The sequence below is a fragment of the Pimephales promelas genome, chromosome 13 (genome assembly GCF_988280905.1).
Source record: "Pimephales promelas chromosome 13, fPimPro1.hap1.1, whole genome shotgun sequence".
Taxonomy (NCBI): domain Eukaryota; kingdom Metazoa; phylum Chordata; class Actinopteri; order Cypriniformes; family Leuciscidae; genus Pimephales; species Pimephales promelas.
The window spans coordinates 10,817,033-10,839,751 of NC_142781.1; the positions used below are offsets into that span (position 1 = coordinate 10,817,033).

Here is a 22,719-nt window from a genome sequence, read left to right on the forward strand (position 1 = left end):
AAAGTTAAACCACCCTCTAGAGTGTAAATTTCAAAAACGCTCCACCGTCGCGTTCCCGTGTGAAGGGTAAAAACGCAAAAGTCTGCTTGACGGTGAAAGTTGTACGCAGGCGCGTGGACTTGGTGTTGCTGTAGTATGCACTCCTAGCCGCCTGGAGTGCATACTACATTGAATTTCACAGACTTTTGCGTCACCATTTGCACGCGAATTTCCCACACAAAACGCTCGACTAAACGCAGAATAAAAAGTGATGACGCAGCGCCACTTTTGCGTTTTCTCTTCAGAATCGTTTCCGTGTAAACATAGCCTAAGTTTAAAAGGTTATACTTTTTTTTTTAGATGGTTTACTTTAGACACTCTACTATAAGTAACTTTGAAAACTCAGAGTATTCGTAGTAGACTGTTATAGTTAGGTGTTAGGGATCGGGTTAGTAGAAATTGACATAAACTTTACTTAAAGTCAGTAGAATGTCTAAAGTGGACCATTGGAACAAAGTGTAACCGTTTCAAATATAAGTATTGTTCTCACACACACCTACTGGCCAACTGGGGTTGTGTGGATTACCGTAATGTTTGCTTTGTGTGGTTTTTGAAGCGTCAACTTTGAAGGTCGCGCACACTTCTAAATTTTTTTTATCATCTGAAGAAAGAAAGTAATCTGGGATGGTATGAGAGTGAGTAAGTGATCAGAGAATTTTCATTTAGGGGTGGAGTATAAAAAAAAACACAGACAGTATATGCAAACAAACAACATTGCTCATTCCCAAAGAAATTCCCACATTGTTGTAGAACGACATTAATATACTGTGAAAATAAAGACGGATCGAGAAACAAAAGTTAAATCTCCTTTAAAAGCCCAACTTTTACGGTGCCACCCAGCAGGACTCCACACACAATGAGAGAAATTTGCCACCAAACTCTGACACTAAACCACAGCAGTGGTAGAAAACTGCTGTTTACTGCAGTATAATTCAGTGCAGTCGACAATATCTCGTCTTGATAATGACACTGGTTTTATTAACATCCTTTCAAATGTTCACAGACTCTGAGATTTTCTAAACTAAACACGTAAAATGTTTGTTGTCAATAAACTGTGCCACGTGGAAGATGACATTAAAGTAGATAGATTGCACATGTTGCAGTTTTGAGAGAGTCCGCCAGAAGAGTATTCTCCTCTGGGCAGCAGCGTGTGTGTGTGTGTGTGTGGCTTGACTGTGACACTGCAGTCAGTGTTTGGCAAATAACTCTCCACGCAAACGCTTTCTCACCCTGCAGTGCCAAGACTATTGTAATGTCTTACTGGTAGAGACATCCTTATGTCAAGTGAATAAAAGGGAAAGATAAATACAATGCATTAAGACTTGTCCGTTCTACTTAAATGAATAGATGTGACAGTAACTGTTTAGAGGGGTTTTGGGGACTTACTAGCTGTTCAGACTGGACGAGCAGATAATGACAGGCTGAGAGATCAATATTGAAAAACATGTAATTGCGATTATCTGCATTGTATGTTGTGAAATAGTTATATTTGGAAAGAACGAATCATTCTGGGGTGATTTTGTTGGGCACTGCATCTGCATGACAAACAACACCTGAAAATAGCTTGACTGTAACTCTACACCCTTGCCTCATTTAATATACGTGGTTCTATGAATATGCAAATGAGCTCCGCCTCCACTCACTCACACCAGCTCAGAGATCCACTCGTTGACGAACACACATTGTGACCTGATTGGTTACAAGGTAGTCTTTGGTTACTCAGTAATGGTGTTGACTTATGAATCTGAAGACTGAAGACTTTTAACAATATATATATTAGGGCTGTCAAACGATTAATCGCGATTAATCGCGTCCAAAATAAAAGTTTGTGTTTACATAATATATGTGGGTGCACTGTGTATAATTATTTTAAATATATATATATAAATACACACACATGCATGTATGTTTAAGAAAAAAATATTATTTATATATAAAATATTTATATTAGGGCTGGGCAACAATTAATCGCGATTAATCGCGTCCAAAATAAAAGTTTGTGTTTACATAATATATGTGTGTGTACTGGGTATAATTATTTTGTATATAAAAAAATCACATATGTGCATATATTTAAGAGAAATGTGTTATTAATATATAAAATATTTATATTTATATTTTATATAAATTATGTATAAATATATATACAGTATATTTATGCAAATATTTCTTAAATATATACATGCATGTGTGTGTATTTATATATGCAAAATAATTAGACACACTACATACACATATATTATGAAAACACAAACTTTTATTTTGGATGTGATTAATCGCGATTAATCGTTGCCCAGCCCTATTAAATTATATATAAATCTATATACAGTATACAAATGAAAATATTTCTTAAATATATATGCATGTGTGTGTATGTATATATATATAATTATACACAGTGCACCCACATATATTATGTAAACACAAACTTTTATTTTGGATGCGATTAATCGCGATTAATTGTTTGGCGTAGTGAAAATGAATGTTAAAAAAAATCAGCATTTAAAATAAATAATTCTAAAATTACATCTATATCATTCCAAATGAAACAACTATAAAATTACAGTACAACAATTTACGTCTTTATTTCTTAAATTTCAAATACTAAACCATCATTCATTTACTGCAGAAACACTGTATCATGAGCTGCACGCATGTCAGTGAAAAAGTGAAAGTGAAAGTGACATGTGAAGGCCAAGTAAGGAAACCCATATTCGAAATTTGTTCTCTGCATTTAACCCATCCAAGTTAGTGCACACACATTAGAAGTAGTGAGTAGTGAACACTCACACACTGCAAACTGTGGACACACACACCCGGAGCATTGGGCAGCCATTTCACACCTGCCGGTATTGAGAATCGACCCGGGATACCAATCTCATACCATAAATCATATCACAATATTGATTTAATTGCAATATAATCATGCCACCCTACAGACCAGCTTGACGGATCAGTTCACTTCAGATTTAAAATGTCTTGATAATTTACACACTTTTGAGGAAAACTTACAGGATTTTTCTCCATATAGTGGACTTTAACGGTTATCAACGGGTTGAAGGTCCAAATTACAGTTTCAGTGCAGCAAATTATCAGGAAATTTTAATTCAGAAGTGAACCAATCCTTTAAACCAGCAAAGACTAGCAAACCAGCTTATAAGCGTATAGGTTTTGAAACAGACAGAGCTGCAGTGTTCCCATTGGTAACATCCAACGTTTATGAACCACTGTCATGTCATCTCACCATCCTTGCAATTTCTCCTTAAATATATTTCACTTGGATAATTTGACAAAAGAGCGATAGTGAGACACAAAGGAAGAGGGGGGAAAAAGCGTTACACATCTGGTCAACACCATCGGCACATGTTGAAATTTAGTGGCGACGCTCACAGTCCAAATTAGTGGCGAGTTTTATTCCCTGCTGTGGAAGGAAAAATATCAAATCTGCTGCCATATGACTACAATAAAGTGGTATGTGGAGCGTTTGATGCCTTCATGTGGGAGACTTTAACTCTTTCCAGGGCTCAGCGTGGAGCGCACATGCAGCGCTGTCCTGCTCTATAATGCGTCCAACATGGACCAGGTTGACCCCTGCCGGCAGACAGCACCAATCAGACGGCGAAGGGGTGGTCTCATTTGGACGGATCCCAAAATATAAGCAGGCCTGAAATCCCAGAGGCTCTAACCACAAGGCACCCTGCAACAGAAATGCTGGCATAGCATAGCATGGGTGTTGCAAGGGATCATGGGTATGCTTTTTGTTAAGTGCCCAGGCATCATGGCTTAGCATTTTACTGGTCAGACTGAAATTGGTACTGTCCTTCAAACACTGTAAAAAAAATATTGATGGTTTAACTTAAAAAAGTAAGTTATCTGAACTAAATAAATTATTTAAGTTGATTTGACAAAAGAAAAAAATGTTGTGATTACTACACTGTAAAAAAATATTGTCGGTTTAACTTAAAAAAGTAAGTAACCTGGGTTGCCTTAAAATTTTAAGTTGACTTAACTGGAAAGAGTTAATACAATGAAGGATATTAATTTAATCATCAGAAACTCAAAATAATAAGTTATCTCAACTAAATAAATTATTATAAAGTTGATTTGACAAAAGAAAATATGTTGTGATAACAAATCTTGAAAATATTTTTTTTACAGTGAACACTCTGGTCTGAGACCATATTTGATGACTTGTAGATCAGCGAAAAGATGAAGTGCGTAATTGTATAGATGATTAAATGCTTTATTCTACCTTGATATATAAATAGGACATTTATAAAACGGTAAAAAAATAAAAAGTGGAAACTGACAATTACGTATTGGCTCAATCAATAAATGATCGCCATGCAAAAAGATGCATAACTTAATGTCTTCACTTTATTATTAAGGATTCATGCATTCATTGGTTTTATAAAACGCGTTTGCCAGGTTACGTCATAATTATCTGATGGTAGCCAATATTTTATTTTACTCATAAAATCAACGGTTTGATCAACTTCTGAGATGTAATTTGCATTAGATTACTGCCTTTTAATAACAAACACATCAAGCTTGTGATTTTCTTATTCATCCATTCGTTAACTGATAATAGAAAAGCTGGATAGTTACATACCATGAAATAAACGATAAAGCAAAATCTACATCGACTGACACAAGTCTCATCCTCATTATATCATTCAGTAACTTCTGTTCTGTCACTTGCCAGATGTGGTGGAGGGGAACTTATGTTAGTTTTTATTTTCATTCGCAGAATTTTAACCTATTTTTGAAAGCTCTCTTCGCCACATCGACACATCCTGTTATGCAGAAGACACCTTAAATGTATTCAGTGTTTTTTTCTCATATTAACAAGATATCATTCACAAATACCCTGTGTTGGAATTGATTTGTCAATCAAGTAAACCAGTGTTCTGTCGTTTCCGGTAACACTTTATAATAACTGCACGCAATTAATCATTAGTTAAGCATGAGTAAATAGTTAATTCATCATTTATAAAGCATTAATAAGCAGTTTATAAATGCAGCTAAATGCTTTTTCTCTTGACGTATAAGCATATCGATAATGCGTTTAACAATTGTATTTTCATCCTTTGTTAATGATCTATTAATAATGTATAGCATTATTTACAAACCAGTTATTTAAGAGTTGCCAGTCATTCATAAGATCACTTAGAAAGTGTAAGTAAATGTAGTAAATACAGCATTTAGTAGTGGTCAGTTAACTATTTCATGAGCTCATCTAAAGTGAGGACTATTCATGCCTTGTAAAGCATTTATAAAGGAGATTTAAAGGCTGTTAAATATTTCTATGTTCTGTATCACTGTGTTGGGTAACACTTTATAATAACTATGCTAATAATCATTAGTTAAGCATGAGTAAACCATTACTTCATCATTCATAAAGCATTAATAGACATTAATAAGCAGTTCATAAAGACAGCTATAAATGCTTTCTTCTTGATTTAAAAGCATATCTATAATTTGTTTTAATAATTGTATTTTCATCCTTTCTTAATGATCAATTTATCATTTCTAAATGAAGAATTGCATTTTTTATAAACCAGTTATTTAAGAGTTGTCCGTGGTTCATATACGATTACTTAGAGCGAGTAAGTAAATGATTAATAAACTATTTAAATGTACATTCATACATCTTATTATTCAGACATATAGTGATGGTTACTTAATGTGTTAATAAATGCTTTATTAACATGTATTAATGCTGTAATTAAGGATTAATTTGGGTAGTTATAAAGCATTTAGTAGTGGTCAGTTAACTATGTTCGTGAGCTCATCTAAAGTGAGGACTAGTCATGCCTTGTAAAGCATTTTTAAAGGCTGTTAAATATTTCTATGTTCTGTATCACTGCGTTGTGTTTGTTACATTTTACTGTTTAGAAGATTGACGAGTCTTTAAATCTCCTTTATAAATGCTTTACAAAGCATGAATAGTCCTCACTTTAGATTAGCTCACAAAAATAGTTAACTGACCACTACTAAATGCTTTATAACTACCTGTATTTACTACATTTACTTACACTTTCTAAGTGGTCTTATGAATGAATGACAACTCTTAAACAACTGGTTTGCAAATAATGTTATACTTCATTTAGAAATTATTAATTGATCATTAACAAAGTATGAAAATACAATCATTAAACGCATTATAGATATATCAAGAAAAAAGCATATAGCTATATTTATAAACTGCATATTAATGTCTATTAATGTTTTATAAATGATGTATTAACTGTTTACTCATGCTTAACTAATGATTAATAGCGTGCAGTTATTATAAAGTGTTACCCTGTGGGGTGTTTGTTACATTTTACTGTTTAGAAGATTGATGCGCCTTTAAATCTCCTTTATAAATGCTTTACAAGGCATGAATAGTCCTCACTTTAGATGAGCTCACGAAAGAGTTAACTGACAACTACTAAATGCTTCATAACTACCCGAATTAACCCTGAATTACAGCATAAATATATGTTAATAAAGCATTTATTAACCATCACTATATGTCTGAGTAACACAATGTATGAATGTACATTTAATCATTTACTTACATCTTATGAACCACTGAAAACTCTTAAATAACTGGTTTATAAAAAATCCAATTCTTCATTTAGACATGATTAATTGATCATTAGTAAAGGATGAAAATACAATTATTAAAATCTTTTAAATCAAGAAGAAAGCATTTATAGCTGTATTTATAAACTGCTTATTAATGTCTAATAATGCTCTATGAACGTTTGTTTACTCATGCTTAACTAATGATTATTAGCGTGTAGTTATTATAAAGTGTTACCTATTTGGGTAAATGTATTTATGTGTCTCATACTATTTTTTTTCTTTTGACACAGTGAGAATAAAATTAGACCAACAACATGGTTTGGTAAACTAGATTTTTTCTTTGTTAAAAGACTGATAAAATTCAATTCACAGAAATTCAATCGGGGCAATTAAACATTTTTAGACGTGACCAGTCACTAGAAAATTTGAGTTGGAGAGGTCTGACGTTTGTTCACAGTGAGGTTGATTCCCAGGAAATGATGAATATTGGGCGTGGCTATCTGCTTATTGACCAATTGGAGAGGGGAGAAACCTGTTTCTCTATCTGTTTGTTTGTTTTTTAAACACATACTGAAACCATTCATCTTTATCCTCCCTCCTTTATAAAAACTAGGTGAATTGTAAATTTCAATATGTAATATTGTAAGTCAACCCTTACAATAAGTACAATAGTGGAATTTGGCATACCATGGTACTGTATGCCTTGTTTTTACAAATAGTACCATGGTATATCCAAAAAAATGATGGTATGTTTTGCCTCTTTTGTCAGTGAAATTACATAATCTAAATCTTAAATTTGTTCATATTGTATGTCTGTAGAAAAAAAAACCTCAGTATGTACTGGTTTTAGTTTGATATTGAGTTGAAAATGCATTGCTTAACTGTAAATAAACAGATCTTAATCTATAACAGCGTTCTCAACTGGTATGTGGCGACACAAAAATGGGTCGCAGATCTGTTCGGATAAGATTGCAGACGGCAGAAGAAAAACAATGCTAAATGCAAATAATAAAATGCAATTAAATGGATAGTCAATAAAAAAAAAATGAAGAAATGAGGACAGGTTGTGTGACATGCATCCTCGTACTTACGCACAGCAAAAGAAAATATGACCAAGACGACATTAAAACACATAAAAGAGGATAAAGAGGATAAAATACATATGGTTTGTGTGACCACAATGTGTTTTTAGCAATGAGTTATTGGCTGCCAAGAGCATGAAACTGTCAAAATGCAATATACATTCATAAAACAAACACCAAAACTATAAATACTGTAAATCACTGTTCTGTGGTTGCTTGTGCATTTATACAATTGTCCATTTTTGGTAATACTTTTTTTTTCAGTGTGATTGGTACATGTGTAGTAATAACTACAAATTATGCATAATTACATGCAACCAAACCAAACCAAATCCTAACCCCATAGTAAATACAATTTTATTTTAAGTTCAACAGAATTAAGCAAATTTGAGAAGCAAAACTTTTTAGAAGTGTATAGAAAAAGTTTTTGGAGATTTATATTGAGGTCTCGTGGTCAAGGATAAGCTCAACTTCCTTTATGGTGTGAGAAAATGGTGTCTTTGTCTGCACTGCTGGATCTGTGGTAAATTTTGCAAAAAGATGTACAGAAACAAAAAGCTCTTGATGAGTTTTAATTTTAAAAATGTCTGTATGAGAGTACTTGACACAACACCTTCATGGAAATTCAAAAGCTGATCCTTGAGCTCGCTGAGGACAAAATGGCTCTGAACTTCAAAAAAAAAACATGTATTTTGCACATGCCAGAAAATAGCAAGAGTTTGGGCCTAAAAAAGAGGAAAAAGGACTGTGAAACTGACTCATCAACTTCGCTTTCTATTCTGCTTTAGTCCCTGTCACACACACACACACACACAGTCTGAAACAGCCACTGTAACCCCTAATCACAACCCCGAAGGCTGGACATCAAATGCTGCAACGTTGAAAACAGATGATCAGAGGTAATTAACGCAGTTTCATATGCAAATTTAATTAATGCAAAACTACAAAGTCATTATGCAAATGGCGTCTTCTTGAGCCGCTGTGCAAATATTCATCACTTGGAACAGGGATCAGTCTCCTCATCTTTTGAAACTCTCTCACAACACACACACACACACACACACACTCACGGTTCTCTTAGGATCATGTATGAATAGTGTTTTTATTTTAAACTTCTTTCCATTGATAGCAGACTGGGGCCATCAGAGCAGACAGCTGAGAGGCAGGAAGACACGATTTGGCACAGGAGTGAGACAATGAGACTGTTAGACCGGCACGGTATGAATATTCATGCCGCTGATTACTTTCCATGATTAAAGCCTACTCTAATATTTAAATGAGCGCGTGCTAGGTGATTAGAGGAGCCGTGGAAAGGACAAGCGCACGATGCGGTATACACGTTCTCCAGTGTTCGTGGAGTATGATTAGCTGGATAGTTCAGAGATTGATTAGAAACTAAGGGCAGTTTCAGATATGAGGGAAACGATCTGAAAATAGCATGAATGATGATGGTACACACACTTGACGGCGGGATCCTATCAAAAACAGCAGGTAATGGGCACTTCCCATGAATAGGATGGAAATTGAAATAGCTAAAGAAAAAATAGCTAGTTTAAACACTTGAATTCTCTATGTTAGAGGAACAGACTTGTGTTTGTATGACTATATGAAGTAATGGCATTTAAAAATGGTAAAACAATTATAATTAAATAATGGCTGTTTAAGCTTTTGCTAGGCTTTGCTCCATTGTTTTTCCTCCAGAGAACACAAAAAGAGATGTTTAGCAGAATGTTCACGCTGCTCTTTTCCATATAATGAAAGTGAATGGGGGTTGGTGAGCTCAAGCACTGTATATTTAAGCCTTCTAAAGCCATTCAATAGTTTTGTGTGAAGAACAGATCGAGGTTTACTTATAATCTTCTCAAATCTCATTTGCATATGCATCTATTCAAACTTCCGCAATCGGTTGTCATTGATGTAGGGTGACCAGACCCGTTTTTCCAGAGACATTCCCGTATTTCAACTCTAATTTTAGCGACTTATTATGTTTTGTCCCGTATTTCATCGTTAATATATATTTATATATACACCGGTATAGAGGGTATGCGCGTGACGTCACCGTCGGCCGGAGTGCCTGCAGTTACTCACAGTGAGTGGCAAAAAGACTGAGCGGCTTTCAGCGTGAATGCCGCAACGAACAAACACAACACATATAAAGTGGGAAAGAGCTTTGCGATTGACTGTACAACTAGATTTGACAAACAATCTGAGGTATTTTTTAACAGACTGCTATAGAAAGAGGACAAATGGATCAACTGGACTCCAGTCAGCGAAAGGTGGATTTGCAGTTATCATTTTGTGTCAATATGCTGAATTTAGGTGGAAAACCATACCCATATATTTTGTATTGTTATATATATATATTAACAACTCATCAATAAAATATTTATTATTGCATATTCTGCATTATTGGATGTTTTTTAATAAACACTCACCAAAAAAACAACTATAAAAGTTTTAGGGCTGGACGATATGATGATATATATATAGGCTATATATAACACTGATATATAGATATATGATTTAGACCCACCTATATTGTATTTATATAAAGCGTTCACAAATTTACTTTATGTTTAGGTCTATATTGCTTTTATTTCCTTGGTGTCGCCCCGGCAACACGATTCCTGGCTGCATGTCAATATCCACGGATCACTGGATCTTTAGTAAGTTGTAAGGTACACTATATTGAGTCCAACATTTAGTTTAAATTGATAAAATTGTTGAATTAATTTCGGACTGGACTGTTCCACATTTTATGATAAACTCTTGAAAGACAAGCACATGCTGGTAAAAATTGGTTCTAGTGAAAAATACAAAACAGCAACAGTGAATGATGCTGTTGCACCATCTTGTTCCCACTGATCTGCAAATTTATGTAAGTCTACTTTTTTTTTTTACATAGCTAACAATATTATTAAGTGTAAATACTTGTATGTGTGCAGTAGGTTGTGTGGTTTTGTGGGTTCTGTGTCTGTCCCATATTCCAAATCTGGTGTGACGTCTCAATGCACAATACTGTATTTGAATGCATGTAAATTAGGGGTGGGAGAAGAAAAATGACTCTCTAATGCATCACTGTATCAGTTGTTTTAATATATTATTAATTTGGATTATTTTTTAAAAAGTACATATAATTAAGTGATTTAACTGTATTATGTATTTAATAAAAATGCACAATTAAAACTCAATACCAGAAAACAAGACAGAGAATGTGTGTTTGTTTTTACTCTGGAATCAGATTTATACCCGTAATAGATTTGAGAGGAAGATCTTCTCTTAACTATTCATTTAAAAAAATCTTAATAAACATACTTAATACTTATCCTAAATCACCATTTTCAGCATTCATCATAACATCTCCGGATGAGATGAGAAAGGGTTAACGCTCGGTGTTTTGGCCCACAGCATGAATGGATTTTGCCTCTAGGTGACCATAGCTCCATATTGTATTTAATTAGCCCCATTAAATATAATCTAATTTAGCTGAAACTTTAAGACAGTTAAGTGGCAATCAAAGGTGTTGAGCAAAGCTTTCATGCTCTGAAAATATTACATTCAAGCCCAAAGCACCTTCCTGTCCTGCATTTCTGTGGATAACCTTGACGACTTCTGTCAGCGAAGCAAAACTAAAGCCGAAGTTGTTCAGTAAAAAGTTCAGATAATATATCAAAAAAAAAAACTGTGCTTTAAAAAGGCACATTAAAAAACTAATAACTTTTAAAAAAAAAAAAAGAGAAGAAAGAAAAAAACTCTTGACGAGGCTGAAGTCTGGGTCCTGCTGACTTTGTCTCTATTTGTCATAGTGAAGCATTTCCTTGTCCAGGCTGTGTGTGCTGAGAGGAGGGTGGGCGGCACTGTGCTGGAAGATAACATGTGGCCCCTCCAGGCCCCGCACGCTAAACTGAGTCTTTAACCCTCGGAATGAGGAATCTTCTTCATTAATCCCCATACTATGTCTTTTAGCACTTGAATTTTAATGGGCTTTCTTAGCCTTTTTCTTTTTTCTTTTCCTTAATACGATGATATTTCCCCCAAACACGTCGGGTGAGGATTTCTGGAGTTTGTCCCTCTTAGAGAATTGGTTTCAGCTGCTGGCGCACTCAGGACTGTTATGTTTCACTTAAAGATGAGAGAGAGAGAGAGAGAGAGAGAGAGAGAGAGAGAGAGAGAGAGAGATGCTGCGTCTTGCTCTAATAAAATCATGCAAAGGGTGTTAATCCCTCTTGAAGGCCCGAGTCAAAAGAAAAGGACCTTTTGAGAGAAGCGATCCAGTCAGAACCGGTGAACACTATGTGTGTGTTCATATATATCTATATTCTTTATTTTCCTCGTTACGCTCCGTTTCGCGCACAATTTTCAAGGTATACATGCACAGTACAATTGCTTTTTTTATACCCCTGAGTGAGGTAGTGATGGCGCAGTGGATTGACACATGCCTTTGGTGTGAGAGACCCGGATTCGAATCCACTGTGAGACACCAATGTGTCCCTGAGCACGACCCTTAACCCCTAGTTGCTCCAGAGGCGTGCGACCTCTAACATGTATAGCAATTTTAAGTCGTTTGGATAAAAGCGTCAGCTAAATGAATAAAATGTAAATGTATACCCTACCAGACATTAGAGGGCAGCACTGAGTCGTGTCATTTATAGGGCATTCGCTCGGAAGGATAGAAGAAGAATAGTTGCGTATCTGCCATTAGTATCGCTCTTTGCAAACTCTTCTTCGACTAGTGAATAGTACATCACAACTGTGTTTATCGCCAACTAGCGGACTCTTCTATGTCAGTGTTCACCGTAAGCATGGCTGTTGTGCGTGCACCATACGCGTGTACCCTCCACACACAGTAAAAAGTGTTCAGCTCACTTACTAATTTTTTTTTTGTAAACCCGTTGCCTTAAAATTATTAATAAATAAACTTCATGCATAATCGAAAAAATTAATATTAAAATAAAATTAAGTAATTTGGAATTTTCAAGTACACGTAACTTAATTTTTTCAATTAAGCATGACATTTATTTACTTCATAATTTTAAGGCAATGGGTCAACTGATCACTTTTTACAATGACGAAAATGACATCACATGGACAATGCGTGGACCGCTTAAAGGAGAACTCCGGCGCTAAATAAACCTTTGGTCTAATGACACATTGGTACCTAGTCAACCGTTCTCTGAGATTTGGATGGGGGCAAATAATAAGTAAAAAGAAATCGCTAGTTAAAACCACTAACAAGACTCAAAATAGCCCCACACTAACACCGTAATTAGGATCCCTACATGCAAAACGAAGCATTGAGAACTTTGTAAGTGTCCAGACCGTTTAATAAGAAGATACTTTATCAAGAAAGTTCACTTCGTGTATACAGGCGGCGCCATCTTTGGAAAACAGCCTCGACTAGTCAAACCACGAACGCCGTTCATACAGTTCAGAAGTTCGCTGAACTTCATACAGTTCAGCTCACTCAGCACGACGTTCGTGGTTCGACTTACACAGTTCTCAATGCTTCGTTTTGCATGTATGGACCCTCATTATGTTACTGTGTTAGTGTGGGGCTATTTTGAGCCTCGTTAGTGGTATTAACTAGCAATTTATTTTTACTTATTATATGCCCCCATATACTAGCATTATAATCTAAACAGGCCTAGAGTCCGAGTCTCGAGTACTACAACACTGGTAAAATCGGAAGAACTTAACAGTGAAAAGATTCTTGACCAGAAACTACCTTTTTTTGTTGGTTCTTTAAGAGTATTACCCGTTTAAAGAATATGATTAAGAGTCTGTGTCTTTGTGTGTTTGTAACTTCACAGACGTCTCTCTCCTGCCAAGCTTCAGACTATTAAACCTCCCCCTCCTCCAGCTCTCAGTGTTAAAACACCTACCTGTTGGGACGCCCTCTTGCTTGGGGCAGATTCCTCTGGCGGGCGTCAGTCGTTTCACCTCCTCCTCCTCCTCTGCTGGCGTGACCTGGATCCCAACCTCCACGGGCCCAGACCTCCGGCACACTTCCACCCGCGGGGGTCTGGGGGACGGGGAGCCGCCGGAGTCGGTCGGCTTGTCGAAACACACGCTGGGTCCGGGACACAGTCTCCTCTTGTGCTCGATAAACACCAGAATATCTCCCAGGGGGAAGTTGGTTTGACATTGACCGCAGGTCAGCAGGTCACTCTCTCCGGCGCCGCCCACAGAGCCGTCCGATGGGCACTGGTCCACCCCTGCGTCATGATCTGGCCCAGCTGAGGCGTGAAACACAGGGGGGGAGAAAATATCAATCAGTCCACAGTAAATAATAATAATAATAATGAATGGTGTCTAATAATCAATTTTGAGATGTAACAGATCAATCCGGTAGTTGCAAATACTGTAACTGTCGAGACAGAAGTCTTTCAATGCGTTTCTGTCTGTTTGAATCCATTTGAATATTGTTTCCATTGGCTATTTCTCTTTTTATAAAATATATTTTAAAATCCATAAGGGTCTAAGTTAATGTTTTGGTCATCTGAATCTTATAGGATTTCATTTAAGTTTAAACTTTAAGTCAATACCAAATTATAAAAAAAGGAAATCATCAAAGATGTTTCTGTAACTATCGACGTCACAAATTGCACCACTGAAGCACTGTAAAAAAATACAGTAAAAAGCACTGTAATTAAAAATAATAAGTTCATTGAAATTGAAAAATTGAGTTTTAATTATGATTTAATCAACCAGAAACTCAAAATATTATGTTATCTGAACTACATAAATGATCTAAGATGATTTGACAAAAGAAAAAATGTTGTGATTACAAATCACGAAAATATTTTTTACAGTGATATATATGTCAACTACAGTAGTTTTAAGTGGATCAAAACATTTCATCAAAGTTATCCATGAATTTGGAACAATACCCGTTCTCGTCTTAGGACAATTTTTTTCGATCCACTTCAAATGCTGACTTCTGAATATATTTCACCAAAGGCGGCTGTCATTTGAGATTTGCAAGATTTGCTACTAGCGACAAGTGTGACTAACTACAGCAGTGTGAACTGTGAACATCATTCCATGTTTGGCAAGTGCAGGTGAACATTATTTGATTTCCAAAAGATGTCAAAAGTTCCCGGACGGTAACCACATTCAAGTCCGGACTGACAGCATCTGTTTGCATTCTCAAATTAACCACTGTGCTGAAATATCCTGATCCTTGTTGAATCTTCAAACAGCTATTTTGGCTGTCAAGCTTCAAAAAACAAACAGTAGATATCATATCAAGCACTACATTGCAGGTCTTCCGAAATCATTTGATAGCTTTTGAGGAACTTATAACAGTTATTTACATAGTATGTTCCCTGAAATTCAGGTTCCCTACTTTAGCTGTATGTAAACCATATTTGATAGAAGAAAAGACTTTCAGTGAATTGCAACTTAAATTGCAGTTGTGTTTATCACAAAAAGCTGTCAAATGAATTCAGAAGACCGAATTGACTACTTTTATACCCCTTTTTTCATCATTTACGAGGCTTCCCAGTGAATTGTCATTTTTTTGGAAAAGAGCTTCTTGAAGATTCTTCAAAAATACTCCTTTTGATTTCTATGGAGATCCATTTGCATACACTTTTATATACAGTATGTCTCTTATATCTCACTTTAGAGCTTTTTTTCTTTATTATGACTGTGTGAAGCATTTTGAATTAACATTGTGTTCTAAAAAAAAATGTGGAATATTATAAATAATTGCTTTGCATTCACTAGTCGTACTAATTAAAGTACCTGTCAGGTTTCTAAATGACAAATTGCTATTGGTGTGTCTGTGATTTTTGCTCTTCAGTTATTGTGAGTTGCAAATCTGTTGGTTTTTTTTTTTTTTTTTTGTCTGGCTATCAAACTGGTCCAGACATGATTAACTTGCCTGTTGGGGAATTGCATGTACCGTAGACTCTACACACAGTCAACAAATGAGTTATTTTAAACGACTTCATGGACCAAAATGTTCCACGCACATTTGCAAGCTATCCTCACAAATCACTGCGAGTGTACAGAATTGGTTAATAAAAAACGTATCCACTGTAAAAAAAAATGACATGATCAATAAGTTATGACGTTTTTTTTACATTGCTTGAACTCATCAAAATAAGTTAACCAATATTCAACGTTATACAAGAGTCAAGTCAGTTTAATGTCATTTAAGTTGACACAACTTAAACATCCAAGTTGCTTGTACTTAAAAATTTAAGGCAGCAACTTTTTTGTTTTTGTTTTTTTACAGTAGCAGTATACTCTAAAAATGCTGGGTTGTTTTAACCCAACTTTGGGTCAAATATGGACAAACCAATATGTTGGGTTAACGATTTAATGCAAAAATTTAACCCATTGGCTGGGTTCGTCCATATTTGACCCCAAGCTGGGTTAAAACAACCCAGCATTTTTTAGAGTAAAACTGTCTCAAGCTTTTCTTTGTGGAACTGATATGTCGATATGGTCCTCTGTGTCTGATACCGTCCTCAAAAAGTGAAATTTACAGCTCACAAAGCATAGACGAACACCTGTGAGTTGCACAGTAAGATGAGACGTGTGTGTGTGTGTGTGTGTGTGAGTGTGAGTGTGTGTGGCAGGTAGTACAGTCGCAGTCTTGCAGTGGTATCTGTGTTTCCGGTCTACTTTTCTGCACGCTGGACGGATGTTGGAGAGGTGCACATGCACCGTACAGGTATATATCGCAGCAGACAAACTAGCACTCGCAAAAGCCGCAAAACAGTCTCAAAATACGCTCTCAGGCACGGGTCGCCTCGTATCGCAGGTGCACCTTGGGAACAGTGGTTAAGGAGCCTCACAAACAGCCGTTTCAGTGTGTGAAAACCAGCCTCATCTTTGTCATTTCGCACCCTCTCGAAATTCCCTGTTTGCCATCTCGACGCCCAAATTATTATCGATGACAAAACAGTCAACTATTTGCTGTGAAAAGGATCTGACGCAACACACAAAACCACACTGAGATACAAAACAGATTCACAGAAAGATTAAAAAAAAAAACAGCAGTAGAATGAGATCTGATAGCAAATCAACTCCAGTCTCAGCCTGAGGGACAAACACACTCTGCAACACACACTGGGTCCTGGGAAGAGCGACAGTAACTTGACTCCAGTAGCATTTTTAAATTTTTTTTTTTTTTTTTGACTCAGCATATTGACCCACAATCCCTTGGGGCATTTAGTGACAAATTGATATTTAGAGTTCTTTTAAAACAGTATATCTTGCTCTGTATTAAATCCAGGGTTTCCCATGGGGTTTGTAAAGCTAATAATTAAATTGAATGTGAAAAGTGAAAAATATCCTAGTTTGTTACAACTATAAATTATGCAGAACTACATGCACCTAACCCTAAACTAAACCTATTCCTAACATTATAGAGTTACATTTTAATTGAAGCTGTCCTTGTTGCACTGTTACGCATATTAATTAACTACATGTACTTACTATATGGTCAGTGTTGCGTGTATTTATGCATAATTAATGCATTACTAACCACATGTAACATATGTAACAATGACACTATAAAACAAAGTGTTATCTTGCATTGAAACAATCATATTTTATAAAGCGCTATATAAATAAATGAGACTTGATTTGACTTGAAATATACTTGTCTTTCAAACTGACGACAAAATAACTGCACTGCGATTTTTGCCGTGCAAAAGAAATTATATAAAGAATTTAAAAATGAAAACAAACAAAGTCAAACACTTACAACTAAAAAAGATGTCACATTTGACCTGTTTATTTGCATGCTACACAGTTAAAAAAATATATTGTTGGTTTGACTTAAAATTTTGAGTCGATTGAAATAATACATTTGAGTTAAACCCACAAAAGAGATTGGTTTAATGAATGCTAACTCTAAATATAATGTTATCTGATCCACATTACTGATCTAAGTGCAAAATTTGTGATAACAAATGATCATCAGAGAACCGTGAGCATGTGATTGTGTCGTTAAATTATTGATCATAGGTAAATATTTGACATCTGAGGTGTTCAGCTGAGAGGAAGATTTGGGAACCCCTGATATAGTTGACAGCATGTGATATCTAAACAGACATCACACACACACACACCGGGCCGCTGCCACACACTCGGCTCTCGAGAGCGGACGCCAAAAGGAGGAGAAGACAAAAATCGTAGACTTGGAATGAGTCCAATGCCACGCAAACTGAGCGCTGGGAGGGAGCCGTCCCGAACAGGCCAGACGTGAGCAGCGGACTCGACGGGAGAAGGGGGTTATGGGAGCCACAGGTGCACAGCAGATGATGTGTGCGGTGTGATATTTCAATCAGACGCTGAAACATACACCTTTACAGGCTGATATATTATCAATCACATATCATCAGCTTAGAGTTTCTATTAATAATACAGATATTTGCTTATTATTTAGAGGAACAAAAAGGTCCATGTGCAGTCTAACTCAAAATTAGGAAATAAACAGTTCGTTTTAAAACAAAGAAACATGGTATATAAGGAGTGAGATATACTGACACTGACAATGTGAACTCTTTTGAACAAATAGTCAGATTTAGTTTGCACTGAAGCGTAAGACGATCATTGAAACATTCTCGAATTATACTGGGAAAAAAACAAACGGAGCAGCTTATGCAGCTAAAGTGCCTCAGTTATTAAAGCCAAGGCGGGGCATACAAAATTATATTTTCAGAAATTCATTTATTGTTTTGATCAACATTTCACTCAAACTGGCATATGATAATATAACAATAATAATTTAAAAATGCAATGGTTTTGAACCCCACTTCAAATATGCACACGAAAAGGAAACCACTACGCACGTATAACACGAGTGTGTAATCAAACAGTCTATATATATATATATATGAAAAAAAAAGTCAGTTATCCTATTAAAAAGTCTTTCATAACACTGTAGTAATTAGAATAATTTGTGATGGAAGCAAAGGTAAACGTTTATTAATTACTCACTAAAAAAATAATAATAATCCATGCTCATCAACAATTTGCCTAATTATATATAATTCTATATAATGAATGATTTGAGGTCAAATGATGGCCCTGGATTAAAGTAATAATAAGCCTAGAGCGCATTCTGCACAATTCACAGATTGTGAGTGCTATATATTTGAGGATCTGTTAACGTCTTGTGTGAAAAGACTTTGCCTAATTGTGATTTCTGAGCTCACAGGTGCAAGTACAAAAAAAAAAAAAAGAATCCATATGCAGACGTGCTTATCTTCATTTAAGGCCTATACACTCTCAACCGCTTCTGGACGTTTGCCAAACAAACGCGCACAATTCTGAAACGCACATGTGTGCTAGCCTCCCATAAAGCCCTAAATTTGAGAGCGGAACCACAAACGTTGTTTTAAAAAGTTAGTGTAGGCGAGGACGTGAAACGGCGTCTATGTCACTGCTCCCCAGGGTGAAGTCTATACAGCAATAAACTGAATTAATTACCTTTAGCGTAAGATAAGAGATTTATACTGAGCCTGTTGTGGGAATGATACACTCGGGAGAAGAGATAGCAATTTAGGGTATTAACCATTATAAATACAGTTATCATGGTTCCTGAAGGCAGTAATCAGATTCTCAAGGAAAACACACACACACACACGATCACTTTCCCTCTCGTAAGGACTTACAGCACCCCCTGTCAGCTTCAACCGTGCACACTGAAGCTGTGCAAAACAGCAAATACGACACTCGTGAAATAAACCGAACAGAGACTCGCCTATAATATTTGCCAAGTCGGGTCAGACGAGTCCGATCAGCGGGTAACCGCACGTCCATCAAACAGCTCTCGGCTCACACGGTCTGTGAAAGAAGTTCTCTCCGAGGCACACACACACACACAAAGATTGCTATAAAATCACTCCTAAAAAAGCCAGCTGTAAAAAGGCTGATGTGACTCTTTTCACAAGGCACAGAAGTCCAGTGGTTCATGGTGACCAGCGGCCACTGGAAGATCACCGAATACGTCATGTGAACATTCAAAGCAAGAGTCGTTTTAGCATTTTAAGGGCCCTAATGGACGGCCCCCACCTACAACCGACCCATTCAACAACAACAAAAAAGGCAGAGATGTAATGAATCATACATGTTCACACAATTCACCCATGAAGAAAAACTAACTACTGAGCGTCTTGAAGAGCCCGTATTTTGCATGTGCGAGAGCCCTGCCATTTTAGGTCGAGACGTCTTTTATAACGCGCACACCTGCGGGCGGAGAGTGCACCCCGCGCTTATTTCAAGACGGGAAGTATGTGGATATTCCTGTTTCCTTGAGTGTGATATAGGTCCTGTCACTCTCTCTATTGTGCAAACTCCAGCTAACTGACATGTTTTTGCGCCAAGAGCATTGACATAGCCAAATGAGGGCACTTGGGTTTTCCCCAGCGGACAGACACCCCTGAACGGCACGAGGACCTGAGGGTGGCGTGCAAACCTGAGCCGGGTCCACTTTAAAAAGTGTCGGTTTGCACTCTGCACACATGCGATGGAGTGTATAGAGCGCACAATGTAAACTGCGAGTTTGCCAAGCGACACACGCTACTGCCAGACTAATTATGTTTGTATTTGAGAGACACAGTATAATTATTCTGCATTTGCACACTGAAACATACACTGGACAGGTTTTCGCTGTACAAACACACATATTTAAGTAGGCACTGATGTACACGACGTTTTCGTGTTTGTTGTTAATCAGTACAAGTGGAAAGAAACCAGAAACTATAACTATGGGGGACTAAATCAGGTGAAATGAACTGGATGACTAGCAGTGGTTTTGAATTTAAAGGCCACCGGCTCTCTATAAGCCCACCCACTCCTTTAACACATTTTTCTCATCTCCTGTCTTGTCGTTTTCTGAGAAAGCCGACAACAGTGTCAAATTTGACGTGTAAAGACCATTTATACTCATAATCTACTATTTTCAGGAAGGCACGCCCTCGCATTGTACACACATTCTCAGCGAAACCAGAAATTACTTAATAAATAACCAGGCAAAAAGCACCGAGCATAAAAATGTCAAGTCAGATAAAAATACAATCATTTGTAATGCGAATTATTTGTTAAATGCGTCTTGAGGTCAGTCAATAAAACGTGTTAAAGTAAAAAAAAAAAAAAAAGTACGGGATCATTCATATCAATGATCTGCAAAGTATTATTAATGGGAATGGGAGGGGGGGGGGGTAAAAACTTCCTGGTCTTTTATTGTTTGTGGATATAATCAGTGTTGGAAACATTTCGTGGAGATTATATCATTGAGCTGCTATAAAATAGACGGATTAGGTTGCATTGTGTAATTCTGAATAGTTTACACTTCAGCTAATTTATTCTTTTTTTTTATTGTGCAAAATAAAAAAGCTTTTAGGTGAAGAATGAATAATAATAGAAAAAACAGTGTAAAAGAAAATTTAAATAAGGGTTTAGATCACTTGAAGCTTTTACATAAAGTTTTACAAGAAATAGTGTGTAGAGCATCTTAGATAAAAAATACTGTAAAACAGAGATTATAATAAAAATACAAAACAAATTATAAACGAATAAGCACTTTGTTTTAGATGTAAATGAACGGCAGGCTATTTAGCAAAGTTTGGGCCTTTTAAATAAACTACATAAAGTAAACTTGATAAGCAGTGTGTGTGTGTGTGTGTGTGTGTGTGCTCTGAGGGGGACTGAGCAGATGAGCATAGGGGTCTCAGTATTTTGGGTGATAACTGTAAGCTATGAATTGCATTTAGCACTTGTTGTAAATTGCTCAAATAATGTATTCACAGTAAATGTGAATCATTCGCAGTATCATAGTGATTGATTGCAAAACAATAAAAACTAACAGGCCCAAACGGTTTTTATCGATGAGTGAAATTGTAGGCTAATAATAGGATAGTGCACATAAATATTTACATTTGTCAAAAATAGAACTTATTTATGGTTTATGAGCTGATAATTATAAACGTGAAACAGCAGTGCTGCATTTAAAAAAAAAAGCTAATCATGTTTACCTCAATTTCAGTCTGACTAACAGATAATGTTGTTTTTGTAGATACACCTTCAGAAAGAAAGAAAGAAAGAAAGAAAGAAAGAAAGAAAGAAAGAAAGAAAGAAAGAAAGAAAGAAAGAAAGAAAGAAAGAAAGAAAGAAAGAAAGAAAGAAAGTTTTGCTGAAGTCTGTGGGATATAGTGTGTGTGTGTGTGTGTGTGTGTGACAGTGCGTGTAGCCTACTCACTCGGTCGGTTCTCCCTCTGTGTGAGGGACAGATGCTGTGGGTTTCCTTGCTTCCGTCGGGACATCGCCCCGCATTCACAGCAGCATCTCACGGACACTCGGACTAATGCTCCCGAAGCTCTCCAAACTTTCCTCCGCAGTCCAGGTATTGTTCCCACTGCGTTCGCGGGTCGTTATCAACGGCTCAAACTCACACTTGTCCTCTCAGAACAGAATAAATTGGTCTCGGCTGTTGTGAAGCGGTAACTAAGTGCCACTTAACCTGAGACAGCGATGTGAGGAGATCACTCCGACGACAACCTCTGGCGACATCGACTCCGAGTCTTTAAATGCGCGTGTTTGTTCTTTTAAAAAGTCGTAAAAACAGTTGTTGTCCGGTTATAATGGAAATCCAAGATCCGTGGACGGCGGGCTCGCCAGGTGAGCGCAGTCTTTGGCACAGTCCTCCATGTGCGCTTGGCATCAGAGCGCAGAATGGCTCAACCTCTGAAGACAACACCTCCTCTCCAGATCAATCAGGACGCGAGCAATCACGTCTCAGGGAGGACCCTGTGTGTGTGTGTGTGTGTGTGTGTGTGTGTGTGTGGCAGGGGTTGCCTCTGAAGAATGGAATGGGATTCAAGTTGAAGTACGGGCGTGATGTGACGCGTGGCGCTGGGGGCGACTAGTGGCGGCAGTCTGGGCACAGAGGGGTCTTCATGCCCACCAGTAACGAAAAACAACAACAAACCTACACAACTTACAGGAAGAAACGCAACTTTGGCTGCTTGAAGTTTTAGACACTATGGGATCATGGTTG

At 36.8% G+C, this 22,719-nt stretch overlaps 1 protein-coding gene and 1 long non-coding RNA gene across 3 annotated transcripts in view; one reads left to right on the forward strand and one right to left on the reverse strand.

Annotated features, from left to right (window-relative positions):
* The window catches only part of bcl11bb (BCL11 transcription factor B b), a 43,071-nt gene extending 20,568 nt beyond the window's left edge, over positions 1-22,503 (reverse strand). Inside the window, exons 1-2 of the mRNA XM_039693041.2 lie at positions 21,922-22,503; positions 13,580-13,933 (exon numbers count right to left, since the gene is read on the reverse strand). Of these exons, the coding sequence (XP_039548975.2) occupies positions 13,580-13,933; positions 21,922-21,985 (418 nt within the window). The 5' untranslated portion in view covers positions 21,986-22,503. The remainder of the gene's footprint in view (positions 1-13,579; positions 13,934-21,921) is intronic.
* Positions 8,418-15,469, forward strand: LOC148976503 (uncharacterized). Of its 2 annotated transcripts, XR_016145987.1 has the most exons (3): positions 8,418-8,596; positions 10,278-10,363; positions 13,508-15,469. It is a non-coding gene; the product is annotated as an uncharacterized LOC148976503 (long non-coding RNA). The 2 variants fall into 2 exon arrangements; XR_016145988.1 differs by lacking the exon at positions 10,278-10,363.
* Positions 22,504-22,719: the final 216 nt, after the last annotated feature.